Source organism: Hylobates moloch, unplaced genomic scaffold (assembly GCF_009828535.3).
Source record: "Hylobates moloch isolate HMO894 unplaced genomic scaffold, HMol_V3 SCAFFOLD_3, whole genome shotgun sequence".
Lineage (NCBI taxonomy): Eukaryota > Metazoa > Chordata > Mammalia > Primates > Hylobatidae > Hylobates > Hylobates moloch.
The window spans coordinates 83,316,444-83,343,569 of record NW_026652278.1 but is presented as its reverse complement, the minus strand read 5'-3'; the positions used below and the strand labels follow the sequence as shown (position 1 = coordinate 83,343,569).

General features: G+C 43.0%; 1 protein-coding gene across 3 annotated transcripts in view; it reads left to right on the top strand.

Moving 5' to 3' along the window:
• The first annotated feature begins 482 nt into the window (after positions 1–482).
• The window catches only part of LOC116460897 (DNA excision repair protein ERCC-6), a 91,589-nt gene continuing 64,945 nt past the window's right edge, over positions 483–27,126 (top strand). The window contains exons 1-6 of one of the 3 annotated variants that reach the window (XM_032142240.2): positions 483–642; positions 6,870–7,305; positions 9,008–9,128; positions 11,331–11,439; positions 15,667–16,408; positions 23,329–25,342. In XM_032142240.2, coding sequence (XP_031998131.1) covers positions 6,884–7,305; positions 9,008–9,128; positions 11,331–11,439; positions 15,667–16,408; positions 23,329–25,117 — 3,183 coding nt within the window. In that variant the 5' untranslated portion in view covers positions 483–642; positions 6,870–6,883 and the 3' untranslated portion in view covers positions 25,118–25,342. Of the gene's footprint in view, positions 643–6,869; positions 7,306–9,007; positions 9,129–11,330; positions 11,440–15,666; positions 16,409–23,328; positions 25,343–27,126 lie in introns of those variants that run through there. The other 2 variants (XM_032142213.2, XM_032142221.2) reach the window with 2 other exon arrangements.

Below are 27,126 nucleotides of genomic sequence, written 5' to 3'. Positions count from 1 at the left end.
ATACCAAACGCGGGACTTAAGGCAATGTACACATGATAAGCAGGCTCTGTAGGCACTCACTCCGTCCAGGCGCGCGCGTGGCGGAGGGGGAACAGAGAAACCAGACAGCTCTCTACCCTTCCCGTGTTCAGTCGTGCCAGATGACGAGAGGTCACAGCCTGGCGACCAAAAGGTGCGACTAATTCCCCTGCCCAAGCTGACTTTCTCTGCAGGGTTCAAGGTTAATTGTGAGGATTTACATTCGCATGGCACACCCGCATCCCCCTCTACGTGCAAATATGTCTTAACTTTCGTAACTGCCTTGCTAGCAGGGTATTTTTCGCTAGGGGCGAAGCGTCTTCCGCAAGCCGCCCAGCTGACCTGCAGCGGAGACAGCTTTCTCGCCCCGCTTGCACGCAAGTACAAAGGCTCGGCTGAGCCCGTCCCTCCAAACCACGTGGTCTTGCCCGTGCTTAAAAACAAACGCGGAGCCAGGCGCATGCGCCGCGGGCCTCCCCGCGCCAGCAGAAGTCGGAGTCGCTGTTGGGGGCGGTGTCTACGGTTGAGCTGAGGGCGCAGGCGCCACGACCCGTCGAGCCGGGTTCCAAGGCGGCTGGCTGCGGTAGCGTCTCCGTTTCCTTGTGGGCGGCCGCGCGGCCCTGGGTGAGTGTTCGGAGGGCCCGGCCGAATTTCGGGCAGGGAGTGTCGGGCCCGGCTCAGGCTCCTTAGGCGGCCGCGGCCCCGCGCCTTGGCCTCGCCGTGGTGATTGAGCCTGTCAGCGAGGGCGGACTGTAGCGGGTCTTAGGGCCAAGCGCCCGCTTCCGGCGGCCTCATCTGAGACCGGAAGTAGCGCCGCCGAGCTCTCACCTGAGGCAGCAGGAGTCCCTGGCTGGCCAGCGACCCAGCCACTTCTCCGACTTTGTATATGGCCCCTGCGCGCAGGGTCAGCTGGGTCCTTTTTGATCTCCATTAAAATGCTGGTGCTGTTATTTTGAAGAGAGTCAGGCTAGATGTACGTCCGACGTTTTGGACGTTGTTAGAGTCAAGTTGATAGAGTGTAGGCGGATGGGGCAGGCCGCCTGTAAATGCTGCTGTTACGTGATTTCCACGCAGTGTCTTCACTGCTGTCATCCTGTGACAGGCAGCCCTCGCTTTTCTCCTCAACTTTTCCCATCATCTTCTTGTTGCTCTGTCCCCTGCAATCCATTATCCGCACAGTTGTCCAGGTGGTCTCTGGCATAAAGTAGGTCATGCCATCATCACCCTACTTAACAGTTTTCAGTCATTCCATTGCACTGAGAGTGGAATCCATGCTCGTGTTTTCCCAGGCCTTGTGTGATCTGGCCCTTGCCTGCCCCCTCAGAACTGTGCCTGTGTCCGACCAACCCTCCAAACCAGACCTAGCTCGCCCCTGGCTGCGGGAGCCCCAGTGCTGGGGGGAGGACGGCGAGGATACTAGTGTCCCAGATGATTAAACGTTAGAAGATACTCTGCAAGACTTAGGCCATGAACGGAGCCCTTCTTTGCTCTTCTTAACTAAAAGTTAAAAATAAAGTAGGCCGGGCGCGGTGGCTCACGCTTGTAATCCCAGCACTTTGGGAGGCCGAGGCGGGCGGATCACGAGGTCAGGAAATCGAGACCACGGTGAAACCCCCTCTCTACTAAAAATACAAAAAATTAGCCAGGCGTGGTGGCGGGCGCCTGTAGTCCCAGCTACTCGGAGAGGCTGAGGCAGGAGAATGGCGTGAACCCGGGAGACGGAGCTTGCAGTGAGCCGAGATTGCGCCACTGCACTCCAGCCTGGGCAACAGAGCGAGACTCCGTCTCAAAAAAAAAAAAAGTAAAAAATTCGGTGTTCCAGCCTTCTTGCATTTTCACAAGTGCATCAGCTCTTTCTAGTCTTAAAAGTTACACACATTGTTGGGAGGCCGAGGTGGGTGGATCACATGAGGTCAGGAGTTCGAGACCAGCCTGACCAACATGGTGAAACCCTGTCTTTACTAAATACAAAAAATTAGCCGGGGGTGGTGGCACATGCCTGTAGTCCCAGCTAATCGGGAGGCCAAGGCAGGAGAATCGCTTGAACCCGGAAGGCGGAGGTTGCAGTGAGCCTGGCGGAGCCTGGCGGAGGTTGCACTCCAGCCTGGGCAACCGGAGCGAAATTCTGTCTCAAAAAAAAAAAAATTACACACGTTGTTTCCTTGCAAGACGTTCACTTTACTTTCGACCTGACTGGCTCATCAGATGTCACTTTATCAGAGAGCCTCCTTGACCCCACACCTACCTCCACAATTTCAATTTGGTTTCTCTCATTTTATCGGAAAGCCTTGTACTTTCCTCTTAACAGCAGTCACCACAATTATATTTGTATGTGTGTACATATATTATATATATACGTATAGTTTTTAAATATCTTTTTCCCATGAGACTCTAAGCTCTATGGGGACAGGAATTAGTTAACCTAGTACATTGCCTGGTATAATGAACTCTCAGTAACTATTTGTTAAATGTATGATTTCTTTCTTTCTTTTTTCTTTTTTTTTTTTTGAGACGGAGTCTTGCCCTGTCGCCCAGGCTGGAGTGCAGTGGTGCGATCTCCCTCACTGTGGCCTCCGCCTCCTGGGTTCAAGCGATTCTCCTGCCCCAGCCTCCCGAGTAGCTGGGATTACAGGTCCGCACCTCCATGCCCAGCTAATTTTTGCATTTTTAGTAGAGACGGGGTTTCACCATGTTGGTAAGGCTGGTCTCGAACTTCTGACCTCGTGATCCGCCCGCCTCGGCCTCCCAAAGTGCTGGGATTACAGGCATGAGCCACCGTGCCCGGCAAGTGTATGATTTATTTCACTTCTGAAATTCTTTAACCTGATAAGAGCCTTCTGGTTTCCAACTGTCACTTCCAGAAGACTTGGTTTTCTGGCCATTGCCAGATGCTAAATGGCTTCTTGACCCCTTTCTCCCATTTCCAGGCCCGTTCTGTTTTTTTTTTTAAACCTACCCGGCTTGGACCCTGAAGTCAGTTACTTCAGCTACTCTTCTCAGCATCTTCAACCCCATGACCCTTTTATGCTGCCATTTCTGCTTTGAAAACCCTCAATAGTGACATTTCCCCCAGGACTGCTAATTACTGAAGGAGGATTGTACAGCCCCGGAGATTGTTAGCAGTCTGTGGCTTTGCGGGGCTGGGGGTGACCCTCAGGTAGGTCCTCCACAGCAATCATCAGTGTTTGTTCCCTGTCAACTCCCTTTTTTCTTGTACAGGACATTTATTCCAGACCCTTAGTCTTTAGCCCCTGTGCCAACTTTGTCTCCTGACTCAGGAACTGTCCAACTTGCTACTTTGTGGGATATTTTGTCTGTGATTCACTTCAGCTTCCCTCCTCTCCACCTGCAAATTTAGATCTATCAGGAATCCTCCTCCTGCCAGAGTCCGAGAAAGATGTGTTGTGCCTCCTGTTCATTTCTGCTTGCGACCTTCCACTTTTGCTGTCTCTTTTGGTACACCTTTCTGTGTGGGTTATCTCCTCTGTCTCCCTCCAGCCATTACATGCTCTAGTTTTTCTTGCCCTAGTTCTCTCCCCACCCCCAACAAATCCATTATTACTTTATCACTGTAGCTGTCTCCCTGCCACAGGCAAGCTCCTTAAAGGACAGTCCACTCCCTTGTGGCCTCCATTTCCTCATCCACTCCTTACACACCAACTACATTTCAACCACTACAGTCTGGTTTTTGGCCCTGTCGCTCCACTGAAACTTTTTTTTTTTTTTCGAGACAGAGTTGCACTCTTGTTGCCCAGGCTGGAGTGCTGTGGTGCGATCTCAGCTCACTGCAACCTCTGCCTCCTGGGTTCAAGTGATTCTCCTGCCTCACCCTCCCGAGTAGCTGCGATTACAGGCATGCACCACCATGCCTGGCTAATTTTTGGATTTTAGTAGAGATGAGGTTTCACCATGTTGGGTCAGGCTGGTCACGAACTCCTGACCTCAGGTGATCCACCCGCCTCGGCCTCCCGAAGTGCTGGGATTACAGGTGTGAGCCACCAAGCCTGGCCTGAAACTTCTTTTACCAAGGTAAATGGTGACCTGTTAGTATCCATATTCACTCAGCCCTTTCTAATTCACTGGACCCTCTTCCTCCTTTTTTATTATTAGAAGTTTTCCCCAAACTTCTTTATTTTTAACCTTGTCTTTGCACTACAATACTATTGCTTTTTGATACTATTTTACAAAAATAGAAAAATAGTTAATATTTTTGGTTGAATTGACATCCTTTTTTCTTAAAAAGAAATCCTCATGTATACAAATAAGAAAAATGAAAACAGAATTGTTAACTGCCAGCTAGTACAGAGACTCTGAGCTGGAATCCTGCTCCCAGGAAAGTGAGGTGAGCTGAGCCTTCCTCTTGAAAATAATCAGCAGGCCCCAAAAGGAGGAACTTTCTCACTGTGTTGTTCACTTTTTAACCATTCCAATGTTAGCCTCCTCGTACCCTCCAAAATGACCTTGGGTACCCGTCAGAGCCTTGGGAACCCTGGAACTGCTCACTTTGCTGATGTGTCCACGTGTCACCTAGACTTTCCCTTGAGCTCAGATTTGCATTTCTGACTGCATGCTGCTCATGGTACTGATTACATGTAAGCTGCTTGCCAGTCCTGCTTCCCATCTGCTTCCTTTTTGAGAGTCTCATTTTTGTTACTGAATTCACTGGTGACTCATTTGTCCAGACCAAACTTTTTATTATTTTAGACTTAGCTCTGAACCTCACTTCCTTTCAGCAGATACTGAGCACCTCCTATATATCAGACCATGCGTGGTGCATGTGTACAAATCTCAGTTCCTCCGTGATATTTCTTGGGCCCCAGACACCATATATAGTTCCCTCGATGCTCGTGTGACCTCTTGTCCGTGTCCCGGGCTAGCTGACCTGCCCTGCTCTGTTGTTACTGACATGCTGCTGCTCCAGTGGATAGCCACTCAGGTGTAGATGATGCTGAATTCTTTGTATCCCAGTGCTTTATTGCTGGGCTTATTTTACTTAATAAGAGATGAGTGGGGCCCATTGGGGGAACTTGTCATTTAACAGAAAAGTTACGGGGCTCAAAGAAATCTTATTCACAGTTAAAAAGCAAGACTGTTTTTTGGTTATCATGTTGCTTTTTAATATATTTATTAGATGTGATAGTTGTATAGGTAATATAGTGAATATATTCTCCTTAAAGCAGCAGGTCCTGAGTATGTGGAGTACAATGTGAACGTTCCCCCTTGTTTTTCCCTGTGCCTTTTCTTCCCCCTCCTGACTTGCAGGCTTAGTTTGTATCTTGCCAGATGATTCTGTGTGCAGGATACATACTTTTTTCAACAAAAGTGTGTTCATACCATGAATTTTTTCACTTAACATCGCTTTTATATCAGTACTACAGAATATACTTAGTAGCTACATTAAACTATTAAAAATGTGCTGCACTAAACATCCTTGCACCTGTGTGTGACTAGTTCTCTGGAATAAATACCTAGAATTGCTTGACAAAGGTCATGTGCATTTAATTTAATAGATATTGCTAAGTTGTCCCCCCAGAGGGCTTTACTAATTTATATTCTCAGCAGCAGTATGTGAGGGGGGATCCTTCTCCTTGTCTGTATTGGATTTATCAGGCTTTGCATTCTTGCTAACCTGATGGGTGAGAAATTATACTATGTATTAAAATGGAGTTTTTTTTTTTTTTTTTTTTTTTTTTTTTTGAGATTGAGTCTCACTGTGTTGCCTATGCTGGAAGGCAGTGGTGAGATCTCAGCTCACTGCAACCTCTGCCTCCTGGGTTCAAGTGATTCTCCTGCTTCAGCCTCCCGAGTGGCTGGGATTACAGGTGCTCACCATCATGCCCAGCCAATTATTGTATTTTTAGTAGAGATGGGCTTTCACCATGTTTGCCAGGCTGGTCTCAAACTCCTGACCTTAAGTGATCTGCCTGCCTCAGCCTCCCAAAGTGTTGGGATTACAGACATGAGCCATCGTGCCCATCCTATTTTTGAGAATATTTTAATTAATCTTTTAAAAAAACTTTAAATTTATTTTACAGGGTCTTGCTCTTTTGCCCAGGCTAGAGTGCAGTTGTGCAGTCATGGTTCACTGCAGCCTCCATCTCCCAAGCTCAAGTGATTCTCCTGCCTCAGCCCCTTGAGCAACTGGGACTATAGGTGCACATCACCAGGCCTGGCTAATGTTTTAAATTTTTAGTAGAGACAAGGTCTCATTATCTTTCCCAGGCTGGTCTCGAAGTCCTGAGCTCGCTGTGTTTCCCTGGCTGGTCTCTATCCTCCCGCTTTGGCCTCCCAAAGTGCCGGGATTACAGGACTGAGCCACTTGCCTGGCCTAATTAATCTTCTGAGCTTCTGATTTGTTCAAAGCTCCTATTTACTGGATAGGTGTTCAGCCCAGGAGTTTCTAGTCTCAGATTCACACAGAAGCTCTTTCCTAACATCACTGTTCCTATGCATTACAGTTGATCTTGCCACTATGATATAAATCATTTGTGTCATAATGAAATGAAGATGCTAACTTGGAAAACAGCAGCCAAATGACTTCAGCTGTTTTGAAGAATATTCCATGGCCATCACCCCAGGATTTTGGTGGCTGGCTTTCTTAGCTGGCTGCCTAAATGTTCTTTGTTGATGATACTGCATTTCTTTTTCTGGTTAATTTTTCTTATTATCAGAACTCAAGAAGATACATTGTTTGTCCCTTTTTAGTAAATTAATACTTGGAAACTTGAATTTATATAGTTGGAAGATTATTGATCTTTTGAGAAATCAGTCTGCTCTAATTGTAAAATATTTAAGAATTACAATGAATCCTATATAACGAAAAGGCTTATAAATTTTTTTTTTCCTTTTAGATAGTCTGTAGAGAATGCCAAATGAGGGAATCCCCCACTCAAGTCAAACTCAGGAGCAAGACTGTTTACAGAGTCAACCTGTCAGTAATAATGAAGAAATGGCAATCAAGCAAGAAAGTGGTGGTGATGGGGAGGTGGAGGAGTACCTGCCCTTTTGTTCCGTGGGTGACGGGCTGTCCACCTCTGTTGTGGGGTGCGCATCAGCAGCTCTGAGGAGAGGGCCAGCCCTGCTGCACATCGACCGACATCAGATCCAGGCGGTGGAGCCTAGTGCCCAGGCCCTTGAGCTGCAGGGTTTGGGTGTGGATGTCTATGACCAGGACGTGCTGGAACAGGGTGTGCTTCAGCAGGTAGACAGTGCCATCCATGAGGCCAGCCGTGCCTCCCAGCTCGCTGACGTGGAGAAGGAGTATCGGTCGGTCCTGGATGACCTCACGTGAGTGCAGCCCATCTTCTTCCTTTCAAAGCTGTGGTAAAACATGACAGGGATATTTAGGTAATGGAGAGCTCTAGTATTCCAGAAGTTTAGGAGATGTGTAGAACCTTTTATTTGGAGGACAGAGTCAATAAGGGCAGTCCTCAGCCTCTTCTTTGAGCCCCAGCCCTTCCCCTCAGGAGTGGCATTGTACATAGTAGTTAGAGTCTGCGTCCAGCTCCTGAAAGCCAGTTGCATGCATAATGTCCAGAAGAGAAGGGCTGTTCACCAGCATGTGCAGAAAGTGATCTCAGGAGAGAGTGCACCAAAAATTCGGGTGTTTCCTATTCGAGATGCCAGGAATACATTCCGCCCCCTTCACATTTTTCTCTGTGCGGTAGCTTCTTTCTAGCTTGCTGTCCCCAAACTTAGTGTTCAGTCCTTGGGCAATTTTTCAGATTTGCATTTCCAGAAATAATAAAGACTCCCTGGTTTTCTTTTCTTCCATCCTTGTTTTGACTCTGGAAATGGAGATTTTATTTGTGTCTTAGAGAGGGAGAAGACTTGAGCTGTTTTGAGCATAGCACATTAATGGGGAAGAAGGGGAGGCTGTGGACCTGAGCAAGGGTAGGAGGTGAGGACAGGAGAGGGGAAGTGGGAGGGGTTGAGCTCACTTATCATTGCTGCTTGGCCCCCTGTTGGGCAGTGTTCTGGGCAGTGTCAGGTAAGCAAGAAAGAAGGTGAGGGCTGAACGGGATGGAGGATGGAGCAGTGTCACAGAGGATAGCTGGGGAGGGTGGAGTGTGGAGCTGTCATGAATGTGGCTGTTGGGACTTCAAAGACATGTTTTCTGCTAACCATTCCCTGGTGTGTTCTTTTGGCCTGCTCAGGAGCAGGTGCTCGTTCATGGTTATAGTCTGAGTGTTGAGGACCTCAACTCTTTATGATACTTTTACATTTGATCTTGGAAATGTGTCCTCTTTCTACAGAGGTGACAGAGTAGAGTTGTGGGGTCTCCATGCAGAGTGATGATAGATGGCTGGTGGCATGTGGTGTCTCAGCCAGTAATATGCATTGTTTATCCTGTAATCCACAGAGGATACAAACAGCAAATTACACAGGCATCAAGAAAACTGAATTTGTGTTTTGAAAATTGGAAGCTATAATTCTGTGGTGTCTATTTTAGGAGTAATTTATTTTAAATTGATTTGTTTTCTTTGCACCACAAAGTTTAATGCTATAGTAAGTGAATCTTCCATTTATGTGGAAGAAAAATATTGTCGCAGATGTGTGATTTATATAAGAAAACGTTTAAGCATTTTTAGGATGCTTCCAAACTTTGGAAGCCTTCCGTAACGGGCTTAAAAAACCCATGTATGCATTTTTTCATGTAAAAGGACAACTTATTGCACATTGTGCTAGCATAGTGTGTTGAATAAAGTAGGCACTTAAATAATGCTTGTAGAATGAATGGAGCAGCTTTCAAATGGGAACGAGCTGATCTAAATCAGCTAGATAAAAGAAAACACTAGCAGTCATCTTAAACCTCTAATGATCCTACAAGTTTTATTTGTGGCCAATAAGGGTATGTATTCTGGTTTAGTTTCCTTTATCTTTTAGTTAATAAGAAGTAAAAGGGACATGTTTTTAGCATTTTTCTCTTTGTATTATGCTATAAAAATGTTATCAGAGTGGAAAATAGACAATTTATCTTATTTTTCAGGTCATGTACGACATCCCTAAGGCAAATCAATAAAATTATTGAACAGCTTAGCCCTCAAGCTGCCACCAGCAGAGACATCAACAGGAAACTAGATTCTGTAAAACGACAGAAGTATAATAAGGTGATTCAGAATAACATTCAGTATTGCATTTTTGAAAAAGTCATCATTTAGGGGCACTTAATTTAGGAAGTATTTTAAAAAGTGCTTGTAAGATGTGAAGCAAATACTTATAATTACAATAGAGAAATTTTGGGTTTCTTTTGTATGTTTAATCTTTCTGCCGTTTCCCTTTAACATCCCATTCTATTGCATTTAAAAAAACACACATACATAGACACACACACCCATACGTATACAGTTGCTCCTTGATTTACAACAGGGTTACATTCCAACAAACCCATCGTAAATTGAAAATATCATTAGTCAAAAATGCATTAAATACCTTGAAAAACCTAACTTAAAGTCAAAATATTGTAAGTCAAACCATAGTTAAGTCCAGAGGCTCCTCAGTTTATAATGGGGTTATGCCCTGATAAACCCATCGCAAAGTTGAAAAATTGCAAGTCAGACCATGATAAGTTGGAGACCATCTGTGTATTTGAGAAAAGTTCCTTTTTGGTGTTGCTTGCCTCACTTGGGTGCACTTCCCTAGTCTTCCTACATCACCATTTCTTTGGCCTGGCTTAGGGTCACACTGGCCTCAGTCTCCTGGTCTTGTGTGAACTCTTTTCCGCTTAGCCCTTGCTTCCTCTGATCGTCTCCACTGTGTTTCTTGGCGGTGCAGCCGTTGACCCTCACACACCTTTGCTCTCTGTTGGGGGAGCTTGGCCCTTCCTCCCATCTTGGGTGTTACAGTCATCACCCAGCCACACTGGGGTTGTACTTAGCTTTGGAAAACTTAAGGGTAGGAAATATTTGTTACTTAGGATATTATTTTTATGAAGTTTGAAACTTTTTTTAAGGATTTATGTACAGCTTTGTGAGGTTTGAAACATTTTTTAGGATTTGTGTACCCCTTTGTGAAAATACATTGCAATAGATAGGAATGACTAGTTGTAACCATTTCAGTTCTGCCATCCCAACTTGTACTTACAGTTGATTCACTGCGGTGAGTAGAGTCCTTGCATCTTTTCTTCAAGGTCTCCAGGGGCAGGGCTGTGTGTTGACTCCGTTCACGTGGCCCTCCTTTTATTATACTTTCCACTCACCAGTCTGTTATTTGCATTACCCCATCTTCTCTCACTTGCTTCCAGAATAGCAGCCCAAAGTCAAAGCTAGCAGTTGCTCAAGGCAGATGGATCCTCCCAAATCAGAGAGAGGACATCTGGTCTCTTGTGGGAGCATGTGAAATTGATGTGCAGAGACCTTCTTGGGCTTCTAGTGGGCTGGGATTTCAAGGGTGTAGAGCATCAAACTTGAGACCACTTCAGGTCCTAGTCTAACTTAATTATGCATTCTTGTCTTTAGCAGCTCTTTGATGGTTAGAGGTAGACTATTCAGAGAGAAAGTGCTTTAAACAGAATGTTGCTGAGAGAAAGACTGAGATAAAACAAATTGCAAGTCATTGCAGTGTGGCATTTATGTTCAGGATTTCCCCTTGTCCCACACTCATATTTGAAGTTGAAACATTCTTGACCTTGGAAAGATGAACCAGGTACCACAGGCCCAGTTCATTGGGCCTCCCCATTGAAGGCCAAGGGCACATATCTGAGTTCTGGTGATGTGGAAGGAAACAAGACAAAGAGGAGTCTGGAGTGGCCAGGGTGAAGAGGCATGGCAAAATATATTTTTTTCTTAAAGCTTTTTGATTAGGTAGAATACTAAAAGGACAGTCATAAATATGGTAGGTTATCAAAGGGGACTAACTGTTTCAACTGAACATTTGTGTTTTTGTTTCTTATCTTATGGCCTATTGACTTCCATAGCCCATTGGTTCTGAAGATCAGAAACACAGAGTAGTTTAGGGATTTGCCCAGTGTGTAAGGGGGAAACCAAGTAGAACAAGTCCACCTTTCAGGTCAGTGCCTGTGTATTTAAGGGCTTGGGCACATAGAAGGCGGTCTGCCGCCCTCAGGAGAGCATGGGGGTGCAGGCATGCCTGTCTGCTGGGAATATTCACAGCCCCTTTACTCCTAGAAAAGTGGTAGTTGCTCACGTAGGGCTCTCTAGTAATAGTAATGTATGGAATTTTTATATAATGTAATGTAAATTTTATTTTTATTTTACTTTGGATTAAAGTTTAAAATTTCATAATGCTATCTTTTGTATTTAACAATAAATCACTTCATTGCTATTTTTTGTCTTTGATATTTACCATTCAAGGAACAACAGCTAAAAAAGATCACTGCAAAACAAAAGCATCTCCAGGCCATCCTTGGAGGAGCAGAGGTGAAAATTGAACTAGATCACGCCAGTCTGGAAGAGGATGCAGGTAAGGATGCTAGGAGCAGTTTCTCTGTGCTCTTGTGATGCCTGATGCCTGTAGTCAGTGGAGGGTGTCTCTTTAGTCTTTGCCTGGGTTTTGAGAAAAATACATTTCTTTGCCTTAGTGTCAAAACAGATTTAGGAAAATTTTATTCTCTACACCTGCAGAACCAAATCCCTCTCAAAGAGAATTAAAGTAAACTTTTAAATCAGTTCATAGGAGGCTGCTGGTACACATTTATTATTACATTTAATACACTGGAAGTCTTAAACATTCTTATATTGTTAATTTGATAAAGACAACTAGCATCATGATTAAATTACATGTTGGAAGCCCAACATCATTAATTGCATTTGTAGAGAATGGCTCTCACATGTCTTTAAAGAGCGTATTTGGCAGGCTTTCCAAGCATCAGTTTAAGAAAAGACATCTTCATTCAGGTACTCTGGGCAGTATTTCATTTACATTACTGTCTTGGATGGTTGTCTTTTGGAAAACCTTTTGGGAAATTCGTAAGCTCTGGAACTAAATTATCTTTGCAGTCATTGTGTGTGTGTGTGTGTGTACAAATTGTTGGTGGCTGCATAGGCATTGACTATTTGAAATACAGATTAAAGCTGCTTAGCATTAAATTCTCTAAGCAACTATTTTTACTAGCTTTAGAAGTTTATTCAGTAAGATGAGAATTGTTATGAAGAATTAATTGAAGCAATAGAAAAAAAAATATATATTTTTGAAACAGAGTTTCGCTCTTGTTGCCCAAGTTGGAGTGCAGTGGCACCATCTCAGCTCACTGCAACCTCTGCCTCCCAGGTTCAAGCGATTCTCCTGCCTCAGCCTCCCAAGTAGCTGAGATTACAGGCGCACACCACCACACCCGGCTAATTTTTTGTATTTTTAGTAGAAGCAGGGTTTCACCATGTTAGCCAAGCTGGTCTCGAACTCCTGACATCAGGTGATCTGCCCACCTTGGCCTCCCAAAGTGCTGGGATTATAGGTGTGAGCCACTGCCCCCAGCCCAAAAGTACGTGGTTTTAAAGTTCAGCCTCTCAGAATTCATTAGGGCTATGACCAGTGCTTTTAACTGCTGTGTACTATGTTTTTCATTGGTAACAGATGTTTGTTCCTGTCTGGCCGTCTCAGATCTGCTATTGTCTTTCACCTCCTACTGTGACTTTGGTAGTAGGGTTAATAGCTACCTCTTAGGGTTAATAGCTAAAACTTTGGTAGTAAGTTAATAGCTACACTGTCTAGGGTTAGTAGCTACATCCTCAAATCCAAGAGCCCCTTTTTATCCTTGTTCCACCTTGCCTGTCCACAGCAGCTGACACTTCTTTTCCTTGTGGGATCCCTGCTTCTCTACTGGTTTTCTTTTTAGCCCTCTGCCTACTTCTGCATACTTATTTCTGGCCTTATCTTAAATGTTGATGTTTCTCAGGGTTTCTCTGAGCCCTCTTCTTTTTTTTTTTTTTTTTTTTTGAGACGGAGTCTCGCTCTGTTGCCCAGGCTGGAGTGCAGTGGCACAATCTCGGCTCACTGCAAGCTCCGCCTCCTGGGTTCACCCCATTCTCCCGGCTCAGCCTCTCCGAGCAGCTGGGACTACAGGCGCCCGCCACCACGCCTGGCTAATTTTTTTGTATTTTTAGTAGAGACGGGGTTTCACCGTGGTCTCGATCTCCTGACCTCGTGATCCGCCTGCCTCGGCCTCCCAAAGTGCTGGGATTACAAGCGTGAGCCACCGCGCCCAGCCGCCCTCTTCTTGTTCTACTGCCTCTCCCTGCTTATCTATTCCCCATGGCTTTTGCAGCCATCTAGGTTCTACTAGTACCTTATACAGATCTGTAGACATCTGGCTTTGCTCTTTTTTTGAGTTCCTGGTTCCTATTATATCTCTTTGTCTGGACACCAGCCAACACTTGAAGACCTGAACTGAAATTGGAAGTTACACCGTAACTGTAAAGTCACCCAGAAAGTATCCCTCTTTCATTAGTTGAAATTCAAAATTTCAACTAATGAAATTACTGGCAAAATTACCACATAACCAAAATACCAAAAGACCTAAGGCTTAATAGGAAGAAAATACTCAGTGTAAAGACCTAAGGCTTAATTGAGGCAAAATACTCAGTGTAAAGGAAAATATTTGTTAAATGGACTATATATAAAACCAAGAACTTCTGTCATCAGAAGATAGCATTTAGGGCAAGATACTGAGCTGGAGAAGATATTTGCAATACATGTGTGAATCAAAGGACTCAAATCTAGGGTGTATAAAGAACTAGAAATCAGGCCGGGCGCGGTGGCTTACGCTTGTAATCCCAGCACTTTGGGAGGCCGAGGCAGGCGGATCACAAGGTCAAGAGATCGAGACCACGGTGAAACCCCGTCTCTACTAAAAAATACAAAAAATTAGCCGGGCGTGGTGGCGGGCGCCTGTAGTCCCAGCTACTCGGAGAGGCTGAGGCAGGAGAATGGCGTGAACCCGGGAGGCGGAGCTTGCAGTGAGCCGAGATTGCGCCACTGCACTCCAGCCTGGGCGACAGAGCAAGACTCCGTCTCAAAAAAAAACAAAAAAAACAAACAAAAAAAGAACTAGAAATCATTTTAAAAAAAAAAACAAAACTGGGCGAAAGACTGGAACACTTCCTACACAAAAAAGGCTGTCCAAAAGATAATTCATGAAAGGCACCTATTTTGTTAGTCATCAGGGAAATGTAAATTACAGCCATAATGTGGTACCACTACACATCTACCAAAATAGCTAACATGGAATGGCAAGAATATACACCAGTTGGAACTTTCTGACACAGCTGATGGGACTTTGGAAGGTAACACTTTGGAAAACTGACAGTGTCTACTAAAGCTTAGCATACCCAGATATATATATATATATATATATGTATATATAATCTCCAAAAGATATACATCAGAATATTCATAGCAACATTATTCCTAGTAGCCAAAACCTGGAAGCCACTCAAATGTGCATTAACAGTGAGAGTTAACAAACTACAGCTACATTCAACAGTAAGGATGCAGCTCAAAAGCATAATGTTGCGTGAAGGAAGGTGGACACAGGGCACAAACATTTCCACTTACGTAGCGTTCAGAGACAGGCGCAACTTGTCTGTACGTTAGGAGTCCAGGTCCATTATTATCTTGGGGGGCGTAGAGGCTGGGAGGTAGCCTGAAGGGCTCATCTGGTGGTGCTAGTAATTTCTGTTAGTTGATATGGGTGCTAGTTTATGAGTATGTTTTTTCTGAATATTCACTGAGTTCTACATTTAATGATTTGTGCACTTTCAGATGTATGTTTTATTTCAGAGCAAGTTTAATGAAAAACTGGGTATCATTGGCCTGTAAGAATCATAGATTTTAGAATATGGGTTCCTTCCTATTAAGCCTTAGGTCTTTTGGTTTTTTGGTTATGTGGTAATTTTGCCAGAGATGAATTTCAACTAATGAAAGAGGGATACTTTCTGGGTGACTTTACACTTATGGTGTAACTTCCAATTTTAGTTCATGTCTTCAACTCAGTTAACTTCACGTATCTAACACAGTACTGCTGTCCAATAGACCTTTTTGCAGTGATGAAAATGTTCTCTGTGTTGCCCATTATAGTAGCCATTAGTCACATGTAGCTCTTGAGCACTTGAAAAAGGGCAAGTGCAACTGTGGAACTGAGTTTTTAACTTAATGTAATTTAAATTTAGATAGCTACAGGTGACTGGTAACTGCCATGCTGGGCAGCGTGGAGCTGACATTTATGTTTTTCCGATTTAGGTACAGGGTGATCCCTGTTTTTGGTTTTACTGTCTCTTGAATTTAAGTCCATCTGAATGTTGGGTTTAGCAATGACGTGAGAACTTCGGAGCTTGCTTCCTCATGGACTACTCTTCAGCTGATAAGGAAACACAGCTAAACTTGACTATTTATAACTGTATTTATAGAGTAATAAGCCTATCTTTGGATGGCAGAGAGTATATTTATAGTGAAATATTTTGGAGAAAAGTTACTGAGAAGTCGTCTTTTTGAACAGGAATGTATTAAATATAGCATGATGCTATAATAAATTTTATTCTGTCCTTCATGTGTAACATGCTTTAGTACATGGATGATTCTTTTTTTATATGAGTTACTTGTAGCTGCCTAATATTTCTTGAAAGAGTGAGCATTTCTTTTGTACCCTCGGAAAGTTTCATGCTAGTGCGAAACGCGTTGCTATTGTTCTTTCAGAGCCGGGGCCATCCAGTCTTGGCAGCATGCTCATGCCTGTCCAGGAGACTGCCTGGGAAGAGCTCATCCGCACTGGCCAGATGACACCTTTTGGTACCCAGATCCCTCAGAAACAGGAGAAAAAGCCCAGAAAAATCATGCTCAATGAAGCATCAGGCTTCGAAAAGTATTTGGCAGATCAAGCAAAACTGTCTTTTGAAAGGAAGAAGCAAGCTTGTAATAAAAGAGCAGGTAGAAAAGCTCCAGCCCCAGTCACGCCTCCAGCCCCAGTGCAAAATAAAAACAAACCAAACAAGAAAGCCAGAGTTCTGTCCAAAAAAGAGGAACGTTTGAAAAAGCACATCAAGAAACTCCAGAAGAGGGCTTTGCAGTTCCAGGGGAAAGTGGGATTGCCAAAGGCAGGGAGACCTTGGGGGTCAGACATGAGGCCAGAGGCAGAGGGAGACTCTGAGGGTGAAGAGTCTGAGTATTTCCCCACAGAGGAGGAGGAAGAGGAGGAAGATGATGAGGTGGAGGGGGCGGAGGCGGACCTGTCTGGAGATGGTACTGACTATGAGCTGAAGCCTCTGCCCAAGGGCCGGAAACGGCAGAAGAAAGTCCCCGTGCAGGAGATTGATGACGACTTTTTCCCAAGTTCTGGGGAAGAAGCTGAAGCTTCTCCTGTAGGAGGAGGAGGAGGAGGTCGGAAAGTGGGAAGATACCGAGATGATGGAGATGAAGATTATTATAAGCAGCGGTTAAGGTTGGTCTGTGGGGATTATAGATACATTGTACTGTTTGCTTTATCTTAGGTGACAGGTTTATTAATATGTAAGCATTCTAGATCCAGCTTAATATATTAGACCCTCGATTATACAGAGGTTGGATTTCTGCAGCCTTAACCTGCTAGAAGCAGTGGGGCCCCTGAGTCCTTAATGGTGCTGGCCCCAAATGCATGTACTTCTAGGTCTTTATATGGATTTAGAGGCAAGTCTAAGATGAAAAACTTAAGGGAAGGCTGGGGCAAGAGGCATACAGAGGGCTGAGTGAGCTGTGTCGCCTTTATACCGACAGTCACCCTAGAATAAGTATCAGGAAAAAGAAAAGGGTGAATTAATGCATACTGGATAGGGGTTTCTGTTTTCCCTTTTGAGGCAGGAAAGTAATTTTAGAGAACTTTTCTTCAAAAAAGAGCTGAAACTTAAGCTTTGGCCTAGAAAGAATAAGCTTGCTTTTGTAAATCCTTCCTTTGTCTTGAGAAAATAGTCATCTGCATAATTATAAGCCACCATCATGCAAAAAGTGTACTTTGTATGCACAGCATACCTTTCTTTTCACTGTTGTTTTTTATGTTAGAGGCTGACTTTGGCTTTTAGCTCCATGACATTGTCATTGTATAAAGCAAGCACCGTAAAAGGGAAGGTGAACGTGTGAAACATGAAGTCTGAATTGCATATTGCCACATGTTTTCTATGAGCCAGGAAAAATAATCTGCATTGCAGGCCTCCCCATGGTGGCCCACTGAACACTGTGCTACTGCAGCGCATTTCAAGTCTCCTTGACTTAGAGCTCACTTAGCTCTAAGGAAGTCAAAGGGAAAAAGGAACCTTATTACTTTTAAAATACTTGATAGTGGGATGGCTTTTTCCTAATCCTCAACAGTTTTTTCTTATTTCTTAAGGTGAAGAGACCTAGTTTGTTGTATTTATTGGCCTTTGTAAGTGAAGGTTGACCTGGTGTTTTTTCTTGTTACTTAGAACTGCTAATTAACCCCTGTCCAGATACTACAGACATTCCATAACCTTTCCAAAATAGATGCGTCAGAATTCTTTTAAACAATAATTTGAGGACCTGTGACTTAAATCCTGTTCTTTAGAGTTGTGTAGCACTCACATTCTAGTAGCACCTTATGTAGTAATGCACAGATGAGGGCTGGCTTATATTTGTCATCCCTCAGCACAGCTTTTGTTTCTGTGCACGTTTATTACCTGTAAAGTTGTTTGAGGAATGTTGCCCAGTACTCTTGAATGGTGAGCAGTGTCAGACTTTTTCTTAACTACTGCAAGGAATTAATAAAAGTGTTAATGTCAACATATTGATTATAAATGGAGCAATATATATTTTTCCAATTAAATTGGGTCAATATTAAATATGTTTAAAATATATCAGTATTTTGATCAAGAGCAATTTATTTTGATTGAATTTTAAATGTGGGTTTAGTTTAATTTGATGGCAATAAGTTTTTCTTAATAATGTTAAGATTGTAAAACAATTTATTATTTCCAGAGCCAATATTTTGCTAAAGCTACAGTAAAATCTCATATGAATTTCAGAAATATCAATAACTCTTAATTGCCACCAAAATACGATAGCTCTTAACATTTTATAGCTACAGTTATTAAGGCTGTTAAACTGCAGATATCCACATTGAAATATTTGTATTACATCTCCTTTGGTGCTGTTTGGATTGGGGGATGAAAGAAAATAAAATGCTCAGGATTGAGAAACATATTAGAACTGCCAGTCTCTCTATATTTTGTTACTCATTGCTGATCTTTGTAGACTAATTGAAATGGTAATGCTATTCCCTTGAGAAACAAAAAGACCTTTAGGGTTGCTTGTCTTAGCAGTGGTTTGACGATGGATGATTAGAATACAGTCATAGAGTTTACAACATAGAAAATTAGTTTTTTTTTAGTGGTTAGAATTTAGGAATAGTTCCCAGGGTAGGCACCCTTTGCTGAACTTAACACCTTTTACTGAGGGTATAGCCTGTTAATTATAATGCTCTTTTCAACTCTAGGAAGTGAGAGTGGGTGACTTCTGGATATCTCGTCCTCTTTATTCTCTCAGCTTGAGAGCCATCGGCCTTTCACTGGCACTAGGTTCACCCTAACTAGGTACCTTTGTTTTAGCTGATACTTACTAGGAATTTTCCGTCAAGCCCTTTCCATAGCTTTTATGGGCAGTCGCATTTTGGATCCTGCTTCCTTCATTTGGCTGAAGCCCTCAGCTCAGTCTTTGAAGTTTTAACCGTTTTTCAAACCGTGTATTCCGCCTTCCCATGTGTTTCTCCTGCCTCCTCCTCTGCACTGAACTGTATCTTGATGCCGGCTCCTCAGTGGGTTCCCTGGTTTTCATACCCTTTCATGTCATACAGGATGGATGAGCCACTGCTTAGAGGTAAATGTTCTGTCGGTTCTATGGTCAGTGGTATACAGGTCTTATAAAACATACATTATTTTTTCATTTTAATTTTGTGCTACCACGGTTTCCATTTGCTTATGGCTGTTGGTTGTGAGGTCTAGTGCTTTCTTAAAATATACTACTGCTTTGCACATTGTGGACCTGGGAGCTCCAGGTGCCAAATAAAGATTTAATAGGACTAACACATCTTCAGTGTTTGAGTGATGTGGGTTCCTGGTGAGCACCTACATGCTGCTTACCTAGTCCAGGCTGTGCAGCCAAGACAGCCCTGTGTGGCCTAGAAGACCAAACATTTCATATGAACCTTTCCCCTTCAGGGTGATAAAGATCAGGGCGCTTGTCCCCAGTCCTTGTTACCTCCATGTTATTGATTCACTTCCCAGTTGACATATTCGAGGTCAGCCCCCATAGCTTTATCTTTGCTTTCATGTCAACAATGCATGTCTGCATCCTTGCACTGGCTTCAAGGATTTCTGGCAAAAAATTTGCAGTCTGTTAATAGACTTGGGCACAAATAGGACCTAACCAAGTGTGAAGGGAATAATGAATTCAGACTGAGGTATTTGGGAGAGACTGTGGAGGAAGTTCATCCAATGCAGGGCCTTGTCTTGTTGGGTGGCTCAGATATATTAATATGGCCCTCATCCAAATGAACAATGTTACGCATTTGTCCCTAAACTCCAGGTGCATCATTGAGAAGGGAAGGAATTTGCTTTGCTTTGGAGGCACATTATTTCCTCAGGGTTCTCATTTGGATTGCCTTGGAGGTTGGTGTAATGCCACAATGTGCAGAGAGGCTGAGGACAGGGAGGGCAGGTGGGCTTCACTTTCCAGCCAGCTCTGATTTCTGGGGAGTGGTAGTCTATTCAGGGGGCTCCGAGGCCCTGTTTGGGTGGACTGCGAAAGAGTGTGCAGTTCCTCAGTGATGTCTATCATAGACACAGTGGGGAACTAGCAACATTCATGCTAGGTATTTGCCAACCTTGATGTAATAAAACAAATGTCACTGAGTCCTGCCTCTTTGTCCAGCAGTGGTCAGCACTGCTTGGTCAGGCTGCGGGACATAGATGGGTTGCATCCTGAGTGAGAAAATGCATTTCCAGATATGTTTTTGTCTCTTCTTGCTGGCAGGACTAGGGTTAGCATTTATCATTTGACTTAAACTCATTCCCCCAAGTTCTTACTCTGTTTTCATCTGCCGGCAGTTACTATTTAAGTTGCTGCCCTCACAGACTGTACTTCTTTGGCAACGAGCACAGACTAGAACAAAGCTTCCTCACCCACAGACTGATTATGCAGTGTCACTGGGAGCCCCCAACACTGGAGATGCTGACTTAGGAAGTCTAGCATGGGGTCACCGGGCAGGACTTTTAAAAAATGTTCCCAGATGGCTCTGATCGCTGTCAGGTTTGGGAGCTAGGGATGGAAATAAATCAATCTTATGTATTTCTTTTTTCTGGGGGCTGCAGCTTTTGGCTGATGCAGTTTGTATATCAGTTTCTCAAAAATCCTCTTTTATGTGCCCTGCACAATTGTATGTACACAGGGGAGGGCCTGTCAGGGAGCCTTAGCTAAATGCTGTATGTCATAGATCATCTGGTTATTGTGGGGTGTGTGTGTCAGAATCACATGGGGAACACCTTCAGAGAGTAGGGGCCTGGGCTCAACCTGGGGAGTCTGAGGCAGCAGGTGTGGGGCAGGAGGAGCTGGGCAGGAGGAGCTGGGCACTGCACTTGTGCTTTGGCTGAGCTCCCGCTGACTCTGAGGGGAGCTTGGTGACATTCTTCATGGTCCACAGGCCCTTGTTCAGAAAGAACTATGTTCTCATTTAGGAGAGCTTTGAGGCAGTTGGAAAGCATTGTTGGTAAGGATGTTGAGGCTTGAAAATTTAATGCTTTTTTCTTTACTTTGGCCCACACTCAGCAAATAATTGCCTCTGGGATAAATCCCCAACCCATGCCCACCTCAATCAGGGAAACACAGTGGGGAGTTCAGAAACGGACTCTTCAGTAGGCGGTGCCCGAGTCTCCTCAGATGACCTGGTGCATTGGGCTAAGCTGCTAAACGCACAGCCTGAAGTGGATTTGAGTTGGTTCCTCTCCATGGTTTGAAGGCTCCCTCGCCACCTTTTAGCACTTCTGATGAGTCCCTATTTTTGTTGTAAAAGTATGACAACGATATTAAGATGAAAAAATGACCTCTATTTTTTATGTTTTTATTTTCTACATGTCATTCCAGTCTTTGGTTCTGTGAATACACATCTTTACATGGTTATAATCATGGCCCCTCCAGTTAATTGGCTTGCCCACAATCTTACTATGAAGTAGAGCTGAGATTTGAAGTCGGCTGGGCCCTCTACATACATGTTTCCTTCCCTTTGTGGGATTGAGTAGAAGGTGCAATATTTAGGTATGACCACAGGGTGGTGCCACGAATCAACACATGGCTGCCCCCACCTCCACTGGACTGGAAACTAAACCAAAAACCTAAGCCTGTGATCTGGGAATTTGGATGAGGATATAGGGAGATGGCTCAGGAGTCTGGAAGGCCTGGCAAGTATGGTGTGGATGGGGATAGAATTTACTTCATGGTCTGGTGTAACCTGAATCTGTAGTCTTGATGCCTGTTGATATAATTGGTTTTTAATACATTTTTGATCCTAAAGGTTTTTCTTGTGCCCTATTTTTTACCTTTTTACATGAGTAACTCTGAGATGTAAAGGGCTGATAAAGATTCCATTCATTGTGTAAGTCTTACAGAATGTCTTCTAATAGTCTATGAGACATAATCTCCTGCGAAGATAATACTCTTCATTGTCCTTCCCCTGAGCACTGGGCCTCTGTGGCCAGGGCCCCATTGAATCCTGGCTTGGGAGGGTTGGGTTGTGCACATCCACTGTTCTGAGGAGGGAGCTCTCAGCATTTCAGATGCTGAGGGGTCAAGCCAAGTAGAATGATTGTTATGAAGAGAGTCTTGTGGATTTGGAATGTTGCAGCCTTTAGGGCCTGAGCAAGGGTGGCATTAAGTGGAGGTGGGGGCAGGGGCGGGAGTGGTGCACAAGAACAATGATGGCTGACATGTTTGAATGCATACCACTTAGTGGTTCTTGTGGTTCTTCTTGTTATATAGGTTAATTCGTTTAATCCTTAGAGCCACCCAGGAGATAGGACTTTGAGCCCAGAGAGATGAAGTCATTTGCTCAAGGCAGCAGTCAGTGGAAGGGCTTGGAGAAGGAGAAGGGGTCTGAAGGTGGTTTGGGACACATGAGAGTGATCTCGCAGCTTGGTTTGCTGTAGCAGACTCGGACAAGCATTGCTTCAGTGCCTGGTTTCTCCCTCCACTTGATGGGGGACAATTCCAACCCAATGTCCCATTCCTATCCTGAAATGCTTCTAAAGGCAGTGCCTTGAGAACCACCAACCTCATAACCTGTCTCCATTTTATTGTCTTCTGGGAACCTCTTCCTTCTGTCTAGCACCTGTTTGCACTGGGATTGTCCTGTCTGTCCTTCAGTTGGATCATGGTTTGCACCCGATGAGGATTTAGCAATTTTAGGCTGTGCTTCAGCAAAGGCCAACTCACAATGTGGAGGTTGATTTGATTGTGCCTTTTTTTTAAAGCCCAAATTAAAGAGAAAAAACAAAACTCTCCCAAAATCTGAATTTAGTAAAAGTTTGAGATTTTATCCAGAAACCTAAATATAATGATTTTAAGAATGTTCTTAACATCTCTGAGAGTTCATTTTTCTCAAGAAATAAGCCTGGCTGGGCACAATGGCTCATACCTGTAATCCCAGCACTTTAGGAGGCCAAGTCAGGAGGATTGCTTGAGCTCAAGAGTTCGAGACCAGCCTGGGCAACATGGTGAAACTCCAAAAATAGAAAAAGTTAGCTGGGTGTGTTGGTGTGCGCTTGTAGTCCCAGCTACCCAGGAGGCTGAGGTGGGCGGATCACTTGAGCCTGAGAGAAAAAAAAAAAGAAGCCTATGTTCTTTTTCTTTTAGGAATCTATAAGTTGAAAGAAAAAGTTACACTTTTAAAACCTATTTATGCCTAGTGTTCCATTATTGGAACGCTAAGCATGTGGGAGTTATTTATACCCTATTGCTCAAGGTCATTGCCAAGGTCTGATTTTTCACACGTCTGCTTCCTGAGGGTACATGTTATCACTTGGTGCACAGAGTTAGTTACTGCTACAGATACTGGCATGCTGAAAGCTTGTCAAAAAGTGATGTGAGTTTTCAGAAACATTTTTGAGTATCCAAAGACAGGTACATACAACTTTACTGCACTATATCTTATACTAGTAATTTTTAAAAAATAACTTCCTACTAGTTATGCTATTGTGCGGTAAAAAGAAAATACAGAAAGTATTATTGTTTCATTAGTTAGGGGTTTGACATTTTTCATGTTCCACTTTTGGAACACTAGGCAAAACCACTACCACTAGGACTAATAATACCTTTTTTCCGTTTTAGTCCCAAGATGCCTCGAACACTAAGTTTACATGAAATAACTGACCTTTTAGAGACAGATGACAGCATAGAAGCAAGTGCTATAGTGATACAACCACCTGAAAATGCTACAGCACCTGTTTCTGATGAGGAATCAGGAGATGAAGAAGGTGGAACAATAAATAATCTGCCAGGTTCTTTGTTGCACACAGCTGCGTATCTTATTCAAGATGGCTCTGATGCTGAGTCTGACTCAGATGATCCCTCATACGCACCTAAAGATGACTCTCCTGATGAAGTTCCATCTACGTTTACTGTGCAGCAACCTCCACCATCAAGGAGGAGGAAAATGACAAAAATTGTTTGCAAATGGAAAAAAGCCGACCTAACTGTACAGCCCGTAACAGGTAGAGTTATAGCACCACCAAACGATTTCTTCACTGTAATGAGAACTCCCACAGAAATTCTTGAACTTTTTCTTGATGACGAGGTCATTGAACTCATTGTCAAATACTCCAACTTATATGCTTGCAGTAAAGGTGTACATCTTGGCTTGACTAGCTCTGAATTCAAATGTTTTCTGGGAATTATTTTTCTGAGTGGTTATGTCTCAGTTCCTAGAAGGCGTATGTTTTGGGAACAAAGAACAGATGTGCATAATGTACTGGTTAGTGCTGCCATGAGACGTGACCGGTTTGAAACTATATTTTCTAATTTGCATGTTGCTGACAATGCAAATTTGGATCCAGTGGACAAATTTTCCAAATTGCGACCTCTCATAAGCAAACTCAATGAGAGATGCATGAAATTTGTTCCAAATGAAACATATTTCAGCTTTGATGAATTCATGGTTCCTTATTTTGGTCGTCATGGGTACAAACAATTTATTCGGGGAAAGCCCGTTCGGTTTGGCTATAAGTTTTGGTGTGGTGCCACCTGTCTGGGCTACATTTGCTGGTTTCAGCCATATCAGGGTAAAAACCCAAATACTAAACATGAGGAATATGGTGTCGGTGCGTCACTTGTCCTTCAGTTTAGTGAGGCACTTACAGAAGCACACCCTGGACAATACCATTTTGTATTCAATAACTTCTTCACCAGTATTGGACTTCTTGATAAGCTCAGTTCAATGGGACATCAGGCAACAGGTACAGTGAGAAAGGATCACATTGACAAAGTTCCACTGGAATCAGATGTAGCTTTAAAGAAAAAAGAAAGAGGCACATTTGATTATCGAATTGATGGCAAAGGCAATATTGTCTGCAGATGGAATGATAACAGTGTTGTCACTGTTGCCTCATCTGGTGCTGGTATCCATCCCCTGTGTCTTGTCAGTCGTTATTCCCAGAAACTGAAAAAGAAGATCCAAGTTCAGCAGCCAAACATGATCAAAGTGTATAACCAGTTCATGGGAGGCGTAGACAAAGCTGATGAAAACATTGATAAGTATCGGGCATCAATCCGTGGAAAGAAATGGTATTCAAGCCCTCTTTTGTTCTGTTTCGAATTGGTCTTACAAAATGCTTGGCAATTGCATAAAACATATGATGAAAAACCAGTGGATTTTCTGGAGTTTCGTCGACGTGTGGTATGCCATTATCTGGAGACCCATGGTCATCCTCCAGAACCTGGCCAAAAAGGAAGACCTCAGAAGCGTAACATTGACTCGCGTTATGATGGCATAAATCATGTGATAGTCAAACAGGGAAAGCAAACGCGATGCGCTGAATGTCATAAGAACACAACTTTTCGATGTGAAAAATGTGATGTTGCCTTACATGTGAAGTGTTCCGTTGAATATCACACTGAATAGCAGGTGTCACCACCTCCTGAGACAAGAAACATAATTTTATACATTATGTAAAATTTAGCAGTGGTTTTGCCTAGTGTTCCAATTTTGGAATGTCATATAACAGTGGAACATAATAAATTTTTTTTATTCAAATTTTTGTTCCTTGAATTTTTCTAGGTAACATATATGAATTCCATGCAAAAATTCAAAAAATTGTAACCTCAGACATAAATGGGTTAAAGATGTTTTCTTAGAGAGCACATTGGCTTCTTTTAAATAACAAAGCTGAGACACAAATGAAGACTAATTCTGCTTCCTGCTCTACACACACCTTTCATTCTTGGCTCTGGGCATAATTGTCTGCATCAGTCTTAATTTACTCCATGAGATCTGCACTCCTAACTGAGGGTATTTCATCTGCTCAGATGTGCCAATTAAGTTTACCCAGATAGACCATAAAAAGGAAGATAAGAAAAGTAAAACACCAAGTATCTCAATTTAGCAAATTAGACTAATCTGTAAGGGATTCTTAGCTGTCTGAAATAGAAAACCTATCATACTACAGAATTCAAACCATATTAAATACCCAGCTTGGTGCCTGAGTATATTTTTAAAAATCAAATTGTACTCATTGTGCCTCTGTTGTTGAATTTCTTAAATGGATATTGCAATAGGTAGAGAATGATCTTGAGGTTGAAATGTCACTGTGTATTAAGAATGATTTAACTGTATGATACACAGCTTTTTCCTTACAGACAGTGTAGATTTAAACTGCTCTGTGTACAGTGATCCTTGCAACATAAAAATATTACGATAGAGCAGTAAGGTCTGTTTTGAATTTTGAGCACCATGGTAGGTGACCTCCTTGAAGTTTTGGAGAGGGCATGTTTATTTTATTAATGTGATCTCAGGCAACTAATATTTGACAATTCCCATTAATGTGTGTATTCTGTCCCTTTTGTGTATTGGTATGGGCAGTTGTGTACATTGATTTGTCTAGTATAAAATGTGTATTACATGATTGTTCAGCCTATATCATGTATAGTTCAAAGAACTGCTAAACTGATTTTACTGTTACTTGGAAAAGTTTTCAGGGGTGTAGTGAAGAGTGAGTTTTGACTTACTTTGCACACTATTAAGGTGGGGAAGGAATCATGTTATTGTACAAAAATGAAGGCAGTCTTTCCCTTCTTTAAACCTTAGTCCTGATGTTTTTTTAAGACAACATTTGGATTGAAGTTTTAGAATTTGGTTTGTTCTTTTGCAATTGCTTTCGTTCTGTGGCAATTAGAGGACCCTTCGCTGACACTGTGAGAAAAGGAGTGGTACTAGAGAGTTTGGAAAATACTTTCTGAAGACAGTATTATGTAATAGATAGGAATATATAGACTCTGGAACTTGATTATCTGGGTTTGAATCTTTTCCTTAACTCATTGGTAATCTTGGACAGCTTCCTTTCTTTCTCCCTGTCTGCTTTACTGTTAAAAAAAAAAAAAAAAAAAAGAGAGAGAGAATAGCAATAGTATTGATATGGTTTGGCTTTCTGTCCCCACCTGAGTCTCATCTTGAATTGTAATCCCCATGTGTCAAGGGAGAAACCTGATGGGAAGTGATTGGATTATGGGGGCGGTTTCCCCCATGCTGTTCTCACGATAGTTAGTTTTCACGAGAGCTTATTGTTTTAAAAGTGGAAGTTTTTCCTGTGCTTGCACTCACTTCCTCCTGCCGCCTTGTGAAGAAGGTGCCCTTCACCTTCCACCATGATTGTAAGTTTCCTGAGGCCTCCCAGCCGTGCCAAATTGTGAGTCAATTAAACCTCTTTCCTTATAAATTACCCAGTCTTGGGTATTTCTTTATAGCAGTGTGAAAATGGACTCATACAGTATAGTATCTTCCTTATTAGGTTGTAAAGATCAAATGAATTAATAAATGTGAAATACTTAAAATAGTGCCCGGTACCCAGTATCACTGTCAGTCATAATTACTATTTGTTTTCTGACCCAATTAAAAAATATGTATATATGTGTGTA